At 39.9% G+C, this 20,685-nt stretch overlaps 1 protein-coding gene and 1 long non-coding RNA gene across 12 annotated transcripts in view; one reads left to right on the top strand and one right to left on the bottom strand.

Moving 5' to 3' along the window:
- Positions 1 to 5,442, bottom strand: part of Gm12694 — a 39,844-nt gene extending 34,402 nt beyond the window's left edge. Inside the window, exons 1-2 of the long non-coding RNA XR_867913.3 lie at positions 4,787 to 5,442; positions 3,742 to 3,905 (exon numbers count right to left, since the gene is read on the bottom strand). This is a non-coding gene — a long non-coding RNA (predicted gene 12694). The remainder of the gene's footprint in view (positions 1 to 3,741; positions 3,906 to 4,786) is intronic.
- The window catches only part of Mysm1 (myb-like, SWIRM and MPN domains 1), a 37,119-nt gene continuing 21,841 nt past the window's right edge, over positions 5,408 to 20,685 (top strand). For 6 of the 11 annotated variants that reach the window (XM_006503170.4, XM_017320261.2, XM_017320259.2 and 3 more), the window contains exons 1-8: positions 5,408 to 5,559; positions 9,271 to 9,346; positions 11,575 to 11,645; positions 13,862 to 13,939; positions 14,028 to 14,051; positions 15,505 to 15,583; positions 16,595 to 16,693; positions 18,692 to 19,434. In XM_006503170.4, coding sequence (XP_006503233.2) covers positions 5,498 to 5,559; positions 9,271 to 9,346; positions 11,575 to 11,645; positions 13,862 to 13,939; positions 14,028 to 14,051; positions 15,505 to 15,583; positions 16,595 to 16,693; positions 18,692 to 19,434 — 1,232 coding nt within the window. In that variant the 5' untranslated portion in view covers positions 5,408 to 5,497. The remainder of the gene's footprint in view (positions 5,560 to 9,270; positions 9,347 to 11,574; positions 11,646 to 13,861; positions 13,940 to 14,027; positions 14,052 to 15,504; positions 15,584 to 16,594; positions 16,694 to 18,691; positions 19,435 to 20,685) is intronic. The other 5 variants (XR_003954970.1, XR_003954969.1, XR_003954971.1 and 2 more) reach the window with 3 other exon arrangements.

Genomic DNA, 20,685 nt, shown 5'->3' with positions numbered 1-20,685 from the left:
GTTATTTTTGTTGTTAGAGGTGAAATTGTGTTTGTGTAGCTATCTTCTTTTGGCTTTGTTGAAAGAAAATTACTTTCTTGCCTTTTCTAGGGTGTAGTTTCCCTCCTTGGGTTGGAGTTTTCCACCTATTTCCTTTCTAGGGCTAGATTTGTGAGAAAATACTGTGTAAGTTTGGTTTTATCATGGAATATCTTAGTTTCTCTATGGTAATTGAGAGTTTTACTGGGAATAGTACCTTGGGCTGGCATTTGTGTTCTCTTAGGGTCTGTATGACATCTGCCCAGGATATTCTAGCTTTCATAGTATCTTTTGAGAGGTCTGGTGTAATTCTGATAGGTCTGCCTTTTTCCCTTACTGCTTTTAATATTCTTTCTTTTTCTGCATTTGGTGTTTTATTATTATTATTATTATTATTATTATTATCATTATTTTGGTTTTTCAAGACAGGGTTTCTCTGTATAGCTCTGGCTGTCCTGGAACTCACTTTGTAGGCCAGGCTGGCCTTGAACTCAGAAGTCTGCCTGCCTCTGTCTCATGAGTGCTAGGATTAAAAGCGTGCGCCACCATGTCTGGCTGGTGTTTTTATTATTATGTGACAGAAGAAATTTCTTTTCTGGTCCAATCTATTTGGAGTTCTATAGGCTTCTTGTATGTTTATGGGTATCTCTTTCTTTAGGTTAGGGAAGATGTTTTCTATAATTCTGTTGAAGATAGTTACTGGCCCTTTAAGGTGGGAATCTTCACTCTCTTCTACACCTATTATCCTTAGGTTTGGTCTTCTCATTGTGTCCTGGATTTCCTGGATGTTGGGTTAGGAGCTTTTTGCATTTTGCATTTTCTTTGACTGTTGTGTCAATGGTTTCTATGGTATCTTCTGCTTCTGTGATTTCCCCTTCTATCTCTTGCATTCTGTTGGTGATGCTTGTGTCTATGACTCCTGATCTCTTTCCTAGGTTTTCTAACTCCAGGGTTGCCTCTCTTTGTGATTTCTTTATTATTTCTATTTCCATTTTTAGATCTTGGATGGTTTTGTTCAATTCCTTCACCTGTTTGGTTGTGTTTTCCTGTAATTCTTTAAGGGATTTTTGTTTCCTCTTTAAGGGCTTCTACCTGTTTACCTGTGTTCTCCTGTATTTCTTTAAGGGAGTTATTTATGCCCATCTTAAAGTCCTCTATCATCATCATGAGGAGTGATTTTAGACCCAAATCTTGCTTTTCTGCTGTATTGGACTATACAGGGCTTGCTGTGGTGGGAGAACTGGGTTCTGATGATGCTAGGTAACCTTAGTTTCTGTTGATTATGTTCTTGACCTTGCCTCTCACCATGAGGTTATCTCTGGTGCTAGCTTGTCTTGCTGTCACTGACTGTGGCTTGTCCCTCCTGTAAGCCTATGCGTCAGCACTCCTGGGAGACCAGTTCTCTCTGGGAGAAATTTGGATATGGAGAGCTGTGGCACAGGGTCAGCTCCGGGGTGCAGAAGAAAATCCCACACACTTCTTATATATGTATCCTGTGTTACTAGTTCTTTGATATAGTCCCAGCTTCATTTCCTAAAACAATTTCTTTCTTGAAGGATATTCTTTAATATATATTTAAAAAGATTTATCTATTCATTATGTATACAACATATAGCTTTCTGCCTTCATGTATGCCTGCAGGCCAGAAGAGGGCACCACATCTTATTATATAGATGGTTGTGAGCCTCCATGTGGTTTCTGGGAATGGAACTCAGGATCTCTGAAGAGCAGACAGTGCTCTTAACGGCTGAGCCATCTCTCCATTCCTATTTAATATATATATATTGGTCTTTTTCGAGACAGGGTTTCTCTGTATAGCCCTGGCTGTCCTCGAACTCACTTTGTAGACCAGGCTGGCCTCGAACTCAGAAATCTGCCTGCCTCTACCTCCCAAGTGCTGGGATTAAAGGCGTGAACCACCACCACCGGGCCCTATTTAATATTTTTAATCTTTCATATTTTATTGATTTTTTTCTGAAACTTTTCTTTGGGAATAGTGGTGCATGCCTGAAATCCCACCACTCTGGTAATGGAGGCCAGAGAATCTTGAGTTCATAGCAAGTCTGTACTACAGGGCAAGCCCTCCCTGTCTCAAAACAAAACAATGTCTCTGAGTCCTGATTTTGGAAAGGTTTGTTTACTAGAAACAACATTGAGAAATATCATTGAGTTGACTAATTGTTTTTCTCCCTATATTTTAAACATATTGCTTTACAGCTTTCTTGATTTTCTCTTTCTTGACAAGACATTTACTGTCAAAGGGAAGCTTTTCTACTGGTTTTGAGCAATTCTATTGTAATTGACCTTAGTACAATATCATTTGTTTATCTATGCAGTTATTGGAATCTATTAATTTATTATTTCTCTCAAAATATAAAGTCTTCAGTCATTATTTTCGTAAATGTTTTCCTGACCTGCTTCTCTTGCTCCTTCAACAGCTCAGTGTCTGCTTTTATTTATTTATATCCCCTCATGCATTTCATTTTGAATGACATATTTTCTTACATGATCAGGTTCATTGATTCTTTCTTTAGGAATATCTACTCTCCTATTAGTCTCATCAAATGTTTTCTTTGTCTCTGGAATATACTTTCCATTTCCAAAGGTTCAATGTTATCCTTTCTGTATTTTCCATGTGTCTATGTTACTTTTTAAACACACAGGACACAATTAGAATCATTGTTTTAATGTTCTAGCATCAGGACTCTCACATGCCAGTACTGGATGAGTAAGTCCTAAACATAGCAACTCCAACATCTGTGTTATAACTAAACAGATTTCAGTGGAAACAATGTCTTTTCTATGGCCTATATTTTACTTCTTTGGATGCCTATTGGATGCCAGACACTGTAACATTAACTTACTGTAGGCTGGATACTTATTCTTTTATTTCTGCATACTACTTGAAGGTGATAATGAAGTTAAATTACCTAGAACCAGTTTAATCCTTTCAGGTTTTGCTTCTAAGGTTTACTGGGCCGTGCCAAAGCAATGGCCTATCTATCCACAGCTATTCCTACTTAGGCCATATCCTTCATATCGTCTACCCAATGAACGATGAGAATTCCTAGTCTGTTCTGCTTCCCTGCATGGGTTTGGACCTTGAAACATGACTGGATGATGAGGGATTAAAGAGACAGAAATTTAAAAAGAAGAGAAAAATAATAACAAAAAAAACAGATGTGTACACAGAAAAGCTGGGTCAGGTGGGCTGAGCACACTCCGATGGAATGGGACCAACTATACCCAGAGCACAGAGCCCCAGCACAGTTATGTACAGCACAGGGACAGGGCTTAGATAGTCTCTTAGATAGGCGGTCCTGGCAAAGGCACAGCCTCGGGCTGTAAACAGCCTGGAGGAAGACACTGCACTTGTTAGGTTTGCACACTGTAGTCAATTGTTCATAAACTCTCATACTTGGACCACAGGAAGGCTTGCACACTGTAGTCAATTGTTCATAAACTCTCATACTTGGACCACAGGAAGGCTTTGCCATTCCGAGCCTGACCCCAACAGAGATGGCTGCCCCACAAGACTGGGTCTTTGGGTGTTTAACAGGGCTGAACACATCTCAACAATACACACTCACCTGGGATTCCAATCAGGCCTAACACATTCGCTCAAAGTTTCTTCAGTCCTCACACAATGTCTGAGGCAAACAGGCACCATCCCTGGCCCTGCCTGAGTAATGGGTACTGCATTATTCCCTCTGGTAGTTTTACCTGGCTCTTGAGTTAGAGACTGGTGTTTCTATTTTGCATTTCCCGATTAAATCCAACAGGCACCTTTAAGTGCCTATGCTCTGTCAGGCAAGCTGTTAGCATTGATTACTAGATGAGTCCTCTGACAATGCGCAAACAAATAAACACCATGGTTCCAGGTTGCCCTGAAAAGTAAAACACACTATTCAGTTCCTAAAGCACGGGGCCCTCATTTTACAAAATTCTTCTGCCTCTCCTGCCATCACACTCTCAGGCTGAGGTGTGAAGTAAGCTCGTTTTATTGTTTCGTTCACTTATTATGGGGTCCGCATAGATCCAACATAACTCATACATCAAGTGAATGATGTATTGTATTCAAGCTGCTACTGATCGACCAAGGCCGGAGAACATAGAACAGAGTCCGGAGAGTGACTTTTTAGGGGAATTACATAGCATATTTAAAGGATGAAACCATAAAGTAAGGGAGGGCAAGCAGGGTAGGCTGTAGCTTCGGCCAATCATATTTTGACCATAAAGGGTTGAGCATGCGAATTTCCACCAATCAGAATAGGAGCTGGTTCCTGGGCCTGGGAACAAGAACTTAGTTTGACCCTACAGCAAGCTGGAGAGTGTCCTTGAGATGGCTGGACTCAAACTGCTGTCTCCTTACAACTTTCCCTGAGATGACTGGACGCAGACAATTGTCTCCTTCTAAGTTGTCTCTGAGATGGCTGGGCTCAAATAGCTGTCTCCTTACAACAGAAGCTCCCCCAGGGCCTGGGACCTTGAATTTAGTTTACCCCTATGATTAAATGAAGCCTGAAAACGACATGGTAGTACTTAAAAAAAAAAAAAAGAACAAGTTTATTTTGCGGGGCGTGGTGGCGCATGCCTTTAATCCCAGCACTTGGGAGGCAGAGGCAGGTGGATTTCTGAGTTCAAGGCCAGCCTGGTCAACAGAGTGAGTTCCAGAACAGCCAGGGCTATACAGAGAAACCCTATTTCAAAAAATCAAAACAAAACAACAACAAATCAGGTTTATTTTGCTGGTTCCCAATACACTTACCTGTCCAACACAGCTTCTACTACGTGAGACACTGTGCTGAACGCAGGCAGTGTAAGGACTACCAGACAGGTTTTATCCTTAAAGAAGTCACAGTCTGATCGAGAAGACAATGAGTCATGGATTCTAACTGTATGAGAGACAGATTTGAGGGCAGAAAAATGCAGAAGCAAGACTCTGATTTCTTGGAAAACCGTTAAGTTCTTTGCTTCACAGATTCCCAGCAATGATTTGTATGTATATGGCAAACACTCAGGGCAGAGTTTAAAAGATCAATCTACCAAGCTCTCTGTTTGAACAATCACGTCAGTTTTCTGAGTCTATTTACTTATCCATAAAATAAAATCCGTGAAACCTGCATCCATTCCACTGGGTCATTCTAATAATTCACGGTGGCGGGCGGGGCGGGTAGGCGCGCGCGCGCGTGTGTGTGTGTGCGAAAATGAACCAGAGACAATGGATGCCACAAAGCAGGGTCTCTCGCCTGAATGGAAAAAGATCTGCTGTGAGTTAGCCCACGTAAGACGTGAGAGAAGTGAGATAACCCATGCGGTCCTTGGGGAAGCAGCTTTCACGCAGTCTCCTGGTCTTACTCGCCGGAGTTCCCCGGAAGTGCGCCACGCCAAGGCCCCGCCTCCGGCCCTGGGCCCGCCCCCGGTCCCGCCCCGCCGCATCTCGCGGGATCTCGCGAGTACGCCTGCGTCAGGTGCAGTCATGGAGGCGGAGGAGGCGGATGTGGATGTGGAAGGAGATGTTGCGGCGGCTGCACAGCCGGGGTGAGGCGCGGAGCGGGGTCCTGCGGGCCGGGCTGTGCTAGGCAAGGGTCGGAGGATGCGGTTGGCCGAGGGTCCGTGTGGACGGCGTCGGGACCCGGGGTGCTCCCAGCCGGAAGTCGGCCGGGTCCGGGAGTGGACCCGGTGCCCCAGGTTGCACTGTTTATCTCCACTTTCTGGGCTGCGATGGACAGTGTTTAATTCGGATTCCTACCTGCATTCGCGCTGTCTCAGGCGCCTCACAGCATCTTGAACACTGGCGTCTAATTTAGTCCTGCGCCCGCTAGCGACCTGGTCCAGTCGTTTGATTCCTCCTTCTCAGAGCAAGTTGTTGAAAACTTGGGGGAAAGGCAGCTTACCCTAAAGGATCCAGATTTTAGAGTTGGACAAGTCATGTTTGCCTTTTGCTTTTGCTCTTCCTGTTTACTGTCACTCTGACCGTGATCAAGGCATTTGAGGCATTTCCAAGCAAGGCTCCGCTTGCTTGGAAACCAAGAATCACTTGTCGATCTTACTGTTGTAAGCATCGAATGAAATAATTCTGAGAGATGTTTTAGCATATGGAGAATGCTCGGCAGATGTTTTCTTTGCTGTGTTAGGATAATGTAGTGAAGACCCAGTTAGGGGTGTCATGCCAGTGCCTGCAAGGACGGGCAGTGTGATTTTAAACTGAACCTGATTTGACACGTGCCTTTAGGAGGACGCGGTATCCCTCCTTTTAAGTAATGGGGGCCAGATAGGACCTCCTGTAGAAGCCAGGTACATTACTTGTAACTTGTCAGCGACTTCGTTAGAATTCTGCTGAAGTACATACTATTACTAGTACTGCTCCATTTTCAGCCCATATAGTTCATTTGACAGGAGGGCTGCTCCACTGTAGACTGCCAGTCCTCCTCTATAAGGCACCAGAATAAGAAGCATTTTAAAATAGCCAGTGAGTTCTTAAAATGTGATGAAAATGAGGGGTAGTTAACTTCACATAAATATTTTCTCAAAAGTTCAAAAGTTACGTGGATAGCCTGAGATAGCAATAACTCTACACCAGTGTGATATATCAGACTTGAGCAAGTGCTTGTGATGTTTGAGAATCGGTGACCTCAGTGGGCGAGGGCAGTTTGGAGTTCATAAAGGAATTCACCTGGTGTTCAGTGACCGTCACCTGAAAGCATTGGCTCTGTGCCTCTCTCAAGGGTTCGTTTTAACTTTCCTGGTTGTGTTTAGTTTTTCATCCCTTTTTCTTGTACCATTTTCTTGACACTTGAGACTACTGGTGGCATGTTGTAATGTTAACCTCGTATGTTAGGTCTCAAAGGAGAGACAAATGATTACCTGAGGTGCTGTATTACAGTGGAACTGGCCTCCAGGTTCTTAAAGCATCCTTCAGTCTTGCCTGTTGCAGGGTATGGCTGGCATACCCTGCCTCCTACCCTATTTTCTTTAGCCCTGAAGTTAGTCTGCCCTTCCCCCAGCTGCCCTTCTCTATATAATTCAGCCATTTTGGCTATCTGGCCCTTTTGGTCTGTCCTTTACTCTATTGGCCTGTCTCTTGGCCCAGGCAGCCTCTCTCTGTTGCAGCTTCTCTCTGCATTCTCTTTACATGGCCCAGTTCAGGGTCATATTCTCTCTGGATGTTCCCCACCATTGCATATGCTCTCCCTTTTATCTACAATGAACTTTCTTCTCCGCCATACTTAGGAGCAGTCATGTCCTGTCTTTTCTTTCCTTCCCTTCCCTTCCCTTTCCCCTTTTCCCCTCTTCCCCTTTTTCTTTTCCCTTCCCTTCTCCTCCACTCCCCTTCCTCTTCCTCTCCTCCTTCCCTCCATCCCTCTCTCTCCTTTCTTCCTTTCTTTCTTTCTTTCTTTCTTTCTTTCTTTCTTTCTTTCTTTCTTTCTTTCTTTCTTTCTATGCAGCATGCAAGCAGGATTAGGAGGGTCCTCATGTCAGCCACTGCTTCTGGAGCATCACTGACATTATGTGGAATGGTGCCCTGTAATGCTGGAGTTTGAATCATGTTGAGTTTAGTGTGCCGAGTGCCCCTTGAGGTATTTTGTGTTACAGGGGACAGTAGCATTTAAGGAACTCTTGAAGATTAGTTTGAAACATACCAGTTTTAAGCATTTACTGAAAGCTAGATACGAAAACCAAGCATTGCAATTTGGTTTTCTTTCAACTATTATTTCTTCTCATCTTCCTTTTCTGAATGTTTTTGAACCCTCCTTGAGGAAATGTGTTTTGCCATAAGAGTTGTGCTCAGTGGCCATTCCTAGTGATATCTCCAAGCCTGGCATCTCTCCTGACTTAATTTCTGTCAAGTTGATGTTTTGCTACCCTGCCATTCTAATGTACAAACCTAACTCTCAAATTCAACCTAACACTTGTTTTTATTTCCCTAAACCCTCACTGACCTGTGTCTGTGAGCTTCCGATCAGAACTCTAACTAGAACCTACCAGCACTTCTGTGTCTCACAAGTACCTCAGCATCACTGTATCAGCTTCCCTCTTTCAGATTTTTCTCTGAGCTGTCCCTAGTTCAGTGCATGATGGCAACATCCACACAGTCTCCAGGCACAGACCTGAACTCCCTCCTTTTTCCTTCTGTCATTTTTCTACCCCCCACCCCCCAAAATCTGGTCACTTATTAAGTGTCCTTTCAGACAGCACTCTTGCTCATTCTGCCTTTTTTATAGATACAAATTATTGCTGTGTTTTTCTAGTAGTTTTATAATTATGTTCTCTACATCCAAATCTGATTATGTTATTACCTTCCATTTCCAATAGGCTTTGATAAGGCTGGCCAGGAATTTACCATATATTGGACTCCTGATCCTCCTGACTCTACCTCCTAAGTTCTGGTATTACAATTAAGTACTACCATGGTGGGTACTTTTGTGATAAAATCTTCATTCTTTACTACAGTCCTCTGTCCGTTACCCATTTGTTTCTTTACTCATTCATTCAACTGTTGATTACATTCTGTGTCATCCCCTGAGTGTATATAGCAGTTGTGAAAATGAAGTCCCTGCTGTCATAAAACTATTAATTCTTGGTGGGTAGAACAGACATTAAACTTTATGTCTGTGTTCAATGAAGGTAAATGGACAAGGGTGAAGGAAGATGAGAAGCTGGCTTGCTAGCTTTTTCTCCTGCACTGACCCAGATGTGAAACAAAGAGTGGAAACAGTGAAAGAAAAGGGGCAGATTCAGAAACAAACAGGTCCTAGTGTCTTGGACGGCTAGGGAGATTGATGTTACAAGGGCTAAGAGAGTATACAGTGGAAACCTGACAGGTTTGAGAGGAAAGGTTATTTTAAGCTTAGCCATGTAACTTGTGGTCCTTAAGGAGATTCAGGTAGGTGTTCTGATGCATATATCAAGTGTGAATGTTGCAAGTCCTCACTATGGTAGACCACATGAAAATATTTCTGCAATGACTTGAAATGATAGTAGGCTCTTGCACTCTTGGCAGACTTAACTGTTCTAAAAGATTTAACTATTGTGTGTGTGTGTGTGTGTGTGTGTGTGTGTGTGTGTGGCTGTTGTGCTGCATTACAGTTCTCTCATAGGCTGACAGGGCAGAGCAGGTATTGTTGTGTTCAAATCTTTGTTAAGGAAAGAAGGTGCTTTGTATCAATAACTGGCCAGGCCCTGTCTTATGTGATCTGTAGCTGAAAATGGATGCAATATCGTTTATTTTTTGTATATTTTGTATTACAGAAATGATGAAAGTACAGCATCAGTTTTTCAAGATCACTATCTTGATTCAACGTGGAGAAGGGAAAATGGCTGTCTTGTAAGTAAGCTAAGTCAGGTGACATAACATTGCAGCTAGTTGCCCAGAGTGCCTCTTCTCCCCCTCCCTTTTACTTTATTTTTTTGTTTGTTTTAACTAAGGCCTAATTCTCCAAAACCACAGAGGTAATATATGGAGACACTTCCTTTAAAAATAGAGGAACCTGCCAGGCAGTGGTGGTGCACACCTTTAATCCCAGCACTTGGGAGGCAGAGGCAGGTGGATTTCTGAGTTCAAGGCCAGCCTGGTCTACAGAGTGAGTTCCAGGACAGCCAGGGCTACACAGAGAAACCCTGTCTTGAAAAAACAAAAATAAAAAAAAGAAAAAAGAAAAAAAAATAGAGGAACCTAACCAGGTGTGGTGGTACACACCTTTAATCCCAGCACTTGGGAGGCTAGGGCAGGCAGATTTCTGAATTCAAGGCCAGCCTGGTCTACTGAGTGAGTTCCAGGACAGCCAGGGCTACACAGAGAAACCCTGTCTTGAAAAACAAAACTAAACAAAACCAAACAAACAAACAAAAATAGAGGAACCTGCCTGGCAGTGGTAGCGCACACCTTTAATCCCAGCACTTGGGAGGTAGAGGCAGGCGGATTTCTGAGTTCAAGGACAGCCTGGTCTACAAAGTGAGTTCCAGGACAGCCAGGGCTATACAGAGAAACCCTGTTTCAAAAAACAAAAACAAAAAACAAAAAAACAAAAATAGAGGACCCTTTTTTCTTCAACTCTGACAAAATGATCTCTTGAGAAGTAAATTTAGATCCAGCTAATTTAGGGACAGGTCTTTAGCACTTCACATTTGTCAACTTTGATTTCAATGGAAGACGGGGATAATCCTAGAGTTCATGTCTTCATGTAGCAGTAACTGCATACTCACCTGCCATGCCAGACTGGAGGGTAGGTTAAAGCACTCCAAGTGCCGTCAAGGCACACGTGGCTCTGCTGGTGTGGAATTCATAGACAAAACCCAGTTGGGCAGTACCTTGGCAGACAAACCATTTGTAGATTGTCGACTGAGGGAATCCGTAAGGAAAAGTCAATAACGGACACTTGAGGAGGTGACATTTAACTTGAAATAAAATGGAAAAATGAGTGGTTACATTAATTATAAAAATTAACATGCTAAGCAGGAGAAATAGTGAGTGCAAAAGCACTGGCTTATGCTGACAAGTTTACATTTTAGAAGTGAACCAAGACATTGAAGCATAGAGCTTTCAGTACAGACTAGTGGATTTGTGTTTGTCAGATATGCTTTGGCTACAATGGTAAAGAAAGGACTAGAGGGAGCCGGGCGTGGTGGCGCACGCCTATAATCCCAGCGCATGGGAGGCAGAGGCAGGCGGATTTCTGAATTTGAGGCCAGCCTGGTCTACAAAGTGAGTTCCAGGACAGCCAGGGCTACACAGAGAAACCCTGTCTCGGAGAAAAAAAAAGGACTAGAGGTAATTAGAGCAGAAACAGAGGGACTGGTTAGGACCCATTTGTTATAATCCAAGCAAGGTTTTAAATAGTGGCTTAGCCCTGCATGTTCCAGAAGAGGTATAAGGGGACCAGTTTGAATTATACTTTGAAGGTAGAGCTGTTCAGTAGATTGCATTTGGGGATGGAAGAGAAAGGAAAGAATCCACAGTGATTCCTGGCTGTTTAAATGGTAAGTGGTGGTTGACAGTGCTCTCTGCCAAGTTAGAAAGCCAGACGAGATACTGAATTCAGTTTTGCATGTTTCATTTGAGAAGCCAAATAGATATTCAAAGGTATTGTGTGGGTAGTGACTATAATAGCATGGATCTTAAAGAAACTGGAGTTGGAAATTACATAGCTTTGAGAAGTGAAATGAGTATGATTATTTACTCAGGTTCTGGCCGAAGAAAAACAGACTTGAGTTTTGGAAACAGGTTAAATAAATGTTTAGCAAAATGCCTGAAGCCTAGGAGTTTTTTTGTGTACGGTGGCCGTTATTACCACATGAACTTGGGAATCCAACAGGCTTTACCGCAAGGTTTCTTTGCTTCCATTTAACATGCCTCCAGTGCTTCAGATACCTTTGTGGACTGTTTATGCCTGTCTCAGGGTGATTGTGAAAATCAAAATGTATCTGTATATTCACCTAGTGAGTTGTAGCTGTTATTGTTTATATCATATCTTTCACTCAATGAAATAAGATAGCTTTTTAAGTAATAAAATATATACAGAGAGTTACACATGCCATTCTTTTGTTTTTAAATAGCCTTGGACTCTGGATAGCACCATCAGTGATGAGAACAGAGCTATCATTGAGAAAATGCTGTTGGAAGAAGAGTATCCTTCATCAATTATGAGAAGAGTAAAGGTTTTAGGGCTAAAAAAGGAATTGGTGCAAACATTACAGAAGAGGCCACTGTGATTATTAGATAAAGATTGTTTGGCCACAGATTTTGATTGTGTAGTTTCATGTCACTTATCTGTGCAAAAAGCATGGCTTACTGGTGAATCTGAGACTGACACAACAATTCTGAGTTTTTGTTGTTAGCCAACTCTGCATGCAAAGTGTGCGTAAATGCTTAGGAACGGTAGAATATTTAAGTCAGAATCTTAATTCTAAGTCTCCATTTTCACAACCATATAAGCTAAAACTGAGATACTTATCTACGCAAGGTCAAGAACATGTGGAACTGTGCAGCTTACAAATGTTATATGAGAAGAATTTTAATGAAAGACAAAATAGACTGATTTTTATCTCAGAGTTTGTAGGTCCTTATCTGTGGCTCAGCAACAAACTGCGTATTCTGCGCCAGTTTAACTTCGAGACTCAGTTTTCTTATATATAGTTTTCTTTTATATGTATCTTATATATGATAGGCTTAAACAGTAATTTCTGATTTTTTTTTGGCCTTTAAAAATTGATTACTAACAAATACTGGCTTATTTTTGTCTTTTCCATATTCATTTTACAGATTTCTGTCCACTATTGCTGCTGGTGTTGTTGTTGTTGCTGTTATTATTATTTATGTGTGTTTTTGTTTGCATGTATGTCTGAATCTCTTGTTCCTGGTACCTATGGATACCAGAAGAGGTGGTCAGATCTCAGTTGAGAGCTGCCATGTGGTTTCTGGAATCAAACTTAGGCCTTCTGGAATAGCAGTTAGTATCTTAACCACAGCTCTGTTCACTATCTAATCCAGAATTTCTGTTCCAACTGCTTCTGTTTGAAACATTTGAAATTTTTTTCTGTATTTTTAATTGCCATTGGTTAGCCCCTTTTACCAAATATTACAGTTATTGCTTAGATTATTTATTTAAATGAGAGGCACATGTAATCTCCAATTTTCTAGTACCCTCTTTTAAAATAAAATAAAGTGAAATAAATGAATTATTATAGCATATACTCTTTTATAGTATATCTTATTTAAAGTATTAGCTTATATGAAAACATTGTTTCTTTTTACGTGTGTGTGTGCAGGGGTATGTTTGTGTGCACGTGTGTATGCAAAGTCAGAGGTTGACTGTGGTTGTTTTCCTTATTCACTATCCACATTCTTTTCTGAGGTGAGACTTCTTATGAATGTGAAGATGACTGATTTGGCTAGGTTGGCTAGCCAGTCAAATGCTCTTGGGAGCCACTGCCTGCGCCCGTGCTAGGATTGTGTGCACACAAACTGTTGCACCTAGCTTTGGACATAGAGCCTAGGGATCCTAATTATATTCGCATGATTGTGTAGCAGGCACTGATTGAGCCATTTCCCCAGCCTCAAATGAAAACATCCGTGTTTCATACTAAGTCTTTGGAATCTACAGTACATTTTATTTTAGCACTAAATATCAGTTAATGCTAGTTGTGTTCCAAATGCTTGATCCACACATGTGACTAGTAGCCACCATATTGAACAGTGCAAGTCTAGGTTATTGAACAGGAGTCCCTTGTTCACTTCCAAATGTAGAAATAAGTAGAGTAAGAGTTACTCATAAGCATTTGAGAATAGAGAGGAATATATGTGTTTGTGTGTGTGTCTCTAGCACATAGCCTACTGTATGACATGCGGTTGGTAGTTGTTAAATGAAGAATGTTCAGACTTAGGGAAGAAGCTTTGTAGCAGGTTAGTTCCAGCGTCTCCGAAGGGAGTTTCTCGGTACATTTGACGTTACTTGTATTAATGTGTAGAAGGATCCTGAGTTCTTTTCTGTGACCTTTAAATATACAGAAACATTGGTTCCTAAATTCCCCTACACAACACATTCATCAGTTTACTACTTGTATTTTAGAAATGAAAAGGATTGATGCTATTCTTTCTTGGCCACTTGTGGGAGGGAAGAGAAAGGAAAGCAGCATTGCTATGGTGCTGACTGCAGGAACTGTGTGGTGTGTTTGCTGTGTTATTCCTACTGACGCTGTGGAAAGCACCAGCTTGCAGCCCTGGACAAGCTTGCAGCAGGATAGCTTTTGATTACATTTGATGTCTTTTACAAGTCTGTCTGCTTGATGTCACATAAGAATTATATGCCTTTAATATTGTTTAAGTTTCCTTAATAATATATAGGTATTATTTATCTAATAAATCACTTCCAGGAAAATTCTGGGTTAATCAAAAGGAGGATAATAAAAAATACACAAACAGGTAAAAATCAGTTTATAGTTCTATTAAAAGCTTTGAATTGCAGTTTTAGAGACTTACCAGTTTCCTGTTTTCTGTTTTTCATGTGCAGCCTGCAGAAGTCATCAAAAGCCATGTATGTATCTGTGTTTTTTAAAACCTTTTTATTTTAATGATGTGTGTTCCCTTGTATCTCTGTATGGCTATGTGTATGAGTGCAGGTGCCCATGGAGACCAGAGGTGTCCAGTCCATTGGAACTGGAGTTACAGGCAGTTGTTGTAGCGTGATATGTGTGCTGGCAATGGAGTACTGTAACTACTGAGCCTCCAATCCCTTTTAAAACCTTTTTAGTTCAATTGAAAATTACAAGAAAAATTTTAAAAATAGATATGGTCAGTGGAAAAGCCCTCTTGATTCAAGAGAGGATTTTTTTTTTTTTTAAAGATGGCTTTGGCACAGATGTTAAAATACATAATTTTATGCCATCTTTTATTTGCTAGGCTTTTAAGAAATGTCTTCTCAGCAGTTTATCACATAGTAAAGAAAGACAGTTTCCTAAAGATTTATATAGATGCTGCTGTGAATTATATTATGAATTGAATTGACTTATGTTCTGTTTGGTAATTTTAAATGTGTTGTGTGCAGTTTTATTTGGATCTGTGACTTGTAAATACTGCCTAGGAAAGAGGCCAGGCATGCTTCTAGTCCCAATAGTCGGAAGGCAGAATCAGGATTTCCCCAAGTTCAAGGCCATCTTGCTCTATACAGTCCCAGGCCAACTAGGGTTGCATAGCAACATTTGTCTAAAAACTTTCAAGAAAAATTAAACGTTTCCAAATACTGTTTTTAATTGGAAAAAAGATGGTCATAAGTGCAGACTTGAGCACTGAGCAACCTCTGCTTTTATATTTTGCTGAATAGCAAAGTGAAGTTAGTGAGAAGATGGGATGGCTTGTTGAAAGTAGAGAGCTTCCTTCGTATGCTTTAATTTCTTGTGATACAGAATTTAAAAGCAGTAAATGAGATGCCATAGTTTTATGATTTAAACTCTTAGATTTTGGGAATATATTACTGCCTGGTGTTTACTTTCAGTCTGAAGAGGTCTACTTGCTATCAGGCTGACTTCTTTTGATGTCTTTTAGTGTTGTGTTCATTCAGACCCAGGGATTGTATTGTTTGGGCTCCTGTCATTCTGATAGAGATAGAGAGCAGGGTAAACCTTACTGTTTGGCACCAGCTGCCTCAGCTGCCTCCTTCCCTCCTCCTGTAAGACTAGGAAGTCATGGTTTTAGCTCGTGACTGGTTTAACAGCAGCTCCCAGTCCCCTTTCACAGTGGTTGCCCAGAACCATCAGAAAACAGGTATTTACATTACGATTCATAACAGGAATAAAGTTACAGTTATGATGACATAACAATGAAATGATTTGATTGTTGAGGGTCACAACAACATGAGGAACTGTACTTAAAGGGTCATAGCATTGGGAAGAAACACTGGTTTATAACCTTTAGCTGCATAAATATGGAATGTTCCATTTCATTTTTTGTTTGTTTGTTTTGTTTTGTTTGCAATTCCTCTTTTCCTTCAGGGTAGATTCTCCTGCAAAACCAGCCAGTCATTCAGTAAAGTGGACAGTAGAAGAGAAAGAGCTGTTTGAACAAGGACTGGTAAACAGAGAAATTTTAACTTACTGTAAAATTATTCTAGAAGCAAATAAAAAAGAAACTGTGTATATTTGGATAGGAGCTGGATTCTTCCTTTTTTATCTGTTTGTCATTGTACATAATCCATACTTTTCATACAGATCTTTGAAGACCAGAAACATTTTCTTGTTATGCTTCAGTGAAATCTCTTTCAATACAGAAGTTTAGAAGTATAAAAAGTGTATGTGTGGTTCAGCTCTTGAAAATACTTCATAACATGGAAAACATTTAATAAAATAACCATTAACTTTTAAACTATCAAGAGTAGATTGTATATTTTTCTTTTAGGGTACATGTAACTCAGAATTAACCTAAGTTGATTTTGAGACTGTATATATATTATTTAGGTAGTATATAATATTTATGGAAGGTTTTTTAATAAAATTGAATTATTAACATAGAAATTATGAGAAGTAAAATATGTATTTTTTTATCCAGTAGCATGAGAGCTATGTGGTGTTTTAATACAAATATGTAAACTATCTGGAGATTTTTCAAACTTTTCAATATGTGATTGAATCTAAAAGTCATTTCACTATAAACCCAGTGTAGTAGGTTTGCTACAGGACATTTAATAGGTATTGTGGATACAAACTCTGAGTTTAAAAGTTGCAATTAGTGCAGAAGGTGTCCAGTTGATTCTGTAAAAAAAAATAATAATATATACACATATATATGTATATGCATACTAGATAGATAGATAGGTAGGTAGGTAGGTAGGTAGGTAGGTAGGTAGGTAGATAGGTAGGTATATATGACTTACCTCACTTTTGGACTGTTGTAAGTTTCTAGAACTCCAGAGTCAAAGAAATGTGGGCTTGGATTTTCAACACATAGTCTAATAGATCAGGTTTCATTTTGTGCTTTAGAAATATAGATAAATTTTCTGTTAGTTGTTTTCTTTAATGTGGCAGCTGCTTGAAATATTACTAAGTAAGGTACTATAAAGCAAATTTGTTTCTGTTTTGGTAACAGGCTAAATTTGGCCGAAGGTGGACCAAAATCGCAACACTACTTAAAAGTCGCACAGTTTTACAAGTGAAGAGTTATGCCAGACAGTACTTTAAAAATAAGGTAAGCAGAGTACAGATACCCTAATTAATGACGAAATTTAGGAAAGTCAGTGAGCATAATTACTTAGTGCAAACTATAAGTATAGTCTAGATTGTTTTGTTTTTGATATTGTTGTTGTTGAGACAGGCTCTTAATACACAGCTCAGTCTAACCTAGAGCAATATTATAATCCTGCTGAGTGCTGAGATTGTAGGCATGAATAATCTCCTCCAGCTAACTAGTCTTACTGCTGAGAGTTTCTATAGTTACAGTAGTAAATACTCATAGAATTCTGTGTGTGTACGTGAGCATGCATGCATGGCACACCAGGGATATGGAGGTGGGAGGACCTGTGCCGTGTGGATCCTGTGCCGTGTGGATCCTGGAGACTGAACTCACGCTGTCAAGCTTGGCTTACCCACTAAGCCCTCTGACTGGCCCACTCGCTTTTTATTTGTTTGTTTTGTTTGCTAATTTTTAAAATCACTTTGGGGCAGCTGTATCCAGGCTGCAGCCAAGTGCAGCGCACCTGTGCTGATGTACGTGCTGTAGTGCTTCAGCACCTCTTCCTTGTTCTGAGTGATGCTGCTGTAAAGTCTGTAAAGCAGTGTATTCATTCCTGAGAGGAAATGGCAAGCAGCCTTAACGCTTTCTCCAGAAAATATCTATTTTAGAAATATTTGCACTGTGAAAGAAACCTGTGGAAATTTTATAATTTAGGAGATAGAAATGCTTACTAATATAATTATGAAATCTGTTTACAAACAAAAGGGTTTTTATTATTGTTATAAAGAACTGTCTGAAAAATTTATTAACCCTGTTTAGAAAGATGTATTCATGGTCAAGTTCCTTAATTTTTCAAATAATTTGTTCTGTATTTAGTTGTGTACATTTTTTGAGTTAGGGTAGTTCATTTTTATCATATATATACACACACACACACACGTATATGAATGTTTTGCCTACATGAATCTGTGTTTACCACAGTGTATTCAGTGTCCTCAGAGGCCAGAAGGGGTTGGGCATTGAATCCTTAATTGGAGTTACAGGTGGCTGTGAGTCTCTGTGTGGGTTCTAGAAACTGATCCTGTCCTCTGGAAAAGCAGCCAGTATTCCTTAATTGCTGAGCCAGCTCTCCAGACCACTGTATTCATTTAAGCTCTAGAAGCATAATTAGATAAAAATTGGAAGTGCCTCAGGTGAGATCCTTTTTTCCAATGTAAATAATGTATTCTACTAGTTGTGCTTTATTCAGTATAGCAAAAAATTGGAATTTTCCTAGTTGTTCATCACCAGATGACTGAATAATGAAACTTTGATATATATATATCAAATATATATACATATATGTGTGTGTGTGTATATATACACACATATATACATATGTATATCAAATATATATGTATGTGTGTGTATTTGTGTGTATATATTATTAAGCAAGACCACATTCTCTCAGAAAGAGGGTGTTGTCTTTCATATAGGCAATCTAGGAAATTGGGTACAACATAACATGTAGAAAAGAGCACAAGAAAGGCTAACTATTAGGGGATGAAGACAGACAGAGTGCCGATGATGGACATGAAATAGGAAAGAGGATATAAAGCTAACTGCTTTTCTAGTCAAGCAAAACTAAAACACCAAAATTCTGTCAAGTAGTCTTCATTTTTGGTGGTGGATAAGTGCATAATGTATTCAGTCATGAAAGTGTAAAATCCAGTGTGACGCTCCACAGCTTCAGGGTGACTGTTCTAACTATGTAGATGTTCACTGAAATGTATAGACTTTGGGTCTGGTTAATTGGGTCTAACATTGAAACTTTGGTGTGTGATGTTTATTTTACTTGGCAAGTTTTTTTTTTTTTTTAATGTTTACAAGATTTTTTTTTTAAAGCAAGTAAAGGTATGTCTGTTAACATGTACTTACTTTAAAAAATATTTTCTCTATTTTGTGTGTGTGTGTGTAAGGTGATTAAACTTTAAATCTTAATATTGTGTGTGTGTGATTTTGATTCTTTATAAGGTAAAGTGGGATGTGGAAAAAGAAACACCAACTCAGAAGAGCAGCAGTGATCTTCAGGTTAAAAACAAAGATGACAGGACGAAGGCGTGGGCAGCAGCCTGTTTAAGGGGAAGTGCTGATCCCTGCCTGAATGCTGTAAAGATTGAGAAGTTATCTGACGATGAAGATGTAGATATCACAGATGAGCTGGATGAGTTGACTTCTCAAACATCACAGAATTCTGGCAGCCATCTTACTTTAGATGTTCCTAATAGTAAAATGTATACCACCAATCAAGGAGAATTATGCCAAGAAGGTCCATTAGCTAAATCTTCAGGAGAGTCTCTTCAGAATGTGAAGCAAGGTGAAGGAGAAGCATGTTCAAGCTCAGAAATTGCATCATGGGCTGAAAAACAGAAAAGTACTGACAAAAACTCAGCCGAATTAAATGAGAAATACAATAAAGTGGTGGAAGAACACACTCTACACAGAGGAGAAGTAAGAGAGGAAGCCAAGCACTCGCCTTCTCCAGAGCCCTGTGAGAGGCAGGACTCAAGTGGAAATGAAATGCTTTTGCCTCCTTGCCAAATTGAGGAGGAAAACCATGAAGGAGAAGAGCTTAAGCCACCAGAACAAGAAGTTGAAATAGATAGAAATGTCATTCAAGAAGAAGAAAAGCAAGCGATTCCTGAGTTTTTTGAGGGGCGCCAAACTAAAACACCAGAACGCTATTTGAAAATTAGAAACTACATTTTGGATCAGTGGTAAGAATTACATTATACATGTTCTGAAAACTTGATACTCTAAAGTATATTGATTCGGCCCATGCAGAATTGTGGATTTGCTAGAGATCCAAAGAGCTTTTGCGTGTCTTCCTTCAGTAGTCATGATTTAAAGTTTCTCATAATGGACCTCTTAAAAACTTGGGTAAGCATGGTCATCCATTGCTATCCCAGTACATCATCCCACTGTAGAGTGGAAGCCTGGCAAGAAGGGAGTGGCCATACTTTTTAGGTGGCAGCAGTTTCTTGGGGCCGTGTTGGGAAGCTTTAACTATAGAACATATTGTCCTGGGAAAGGAGAGACTTTCCAGTTTTCACATGTATTTCAGTATAAATAAGGACAAACTTAGAGACAGGAATATTGTTGAGCCTGTAGTGCAGAAATTGTCTGAAATAGCTCTTCAGTACTTGCAACTTTGTGGAATGAGCACAATTACTTATTAAACCAAAGCACTACCCTCCTCATTAGCCTAAATACACAGAAAGTAACTAGACTTGTTCATGATAGCTTAGTAAGCCTCCTTTAAGCATCCATAGTTGCTATTAATGTTGTAGAGAGCTTTCTAGTTCTTTGGGTGGGAATTCTGTGTTGTCCTTTATTTTCTCCTCTATCAAAGGTTTCTCTGTCCTGTTTCAGTGGCTTTCTGCTAGAAAGATTAATATGCACATTGTTAAATAACTCATTTTACTTAGATAACATTAATTTACTTGGCTTTTAAAGCCAGCCATGTTCTTAAAAAAAAAAAAGTTTGCTCTTGGCTTTTCCTCATCAGCGCTAAAGAACCATCTTGTAGCTAAGGATGTCGTTAGAGTAAGGAATACACAGGAGAAACAACTGACGTTTACCTAGTGCTTTGTGGTTTACAGAAAGCTGCCCTGTATCATCTCATCCGAGTCCTCACAACAGTCCTGTGAAATAGCAAATGGGATCTTCGCTGTTTGAAACAGATTAGCGCAATTCTCAGATAGAGGTTTAGGGTACCTGCCTTTGATCTTTCAATGAGCCACTGACCCATGAACACTGTCAGTCCAACTCATTCTGTTACTCCACAGTGCCTAGTTGATAGCTTTTAAATGTGGGTTAAACTAGATCTCTCTCCATACCTGGGTTTGGTTTTGGAAATAAAAAGATGGATAGCTAAAGTTGAAGGCCTTCAAAACAGTTTCTACCTCAGAAATGTCACAACTTGTACATACTTAATGTTATTTTAGATAAATTTCATTTGTTACACT

This window comes from Mus musculus, chromosome 4, assembly GCF_000001635.26.
Source record: "Mus musculus strain C57BL/6J chromosome 4, GRCm38.p6 C57BL/6J".
NCBI classification, from domain to species: Eukaryota; Metazoa; Chordata; class Mammalia; order Rodentia; family Muridae; genus Mus; species Mus musculus.
This window is presented reverse-complemented; position numbering and strand designations above follow the sequence as displayed.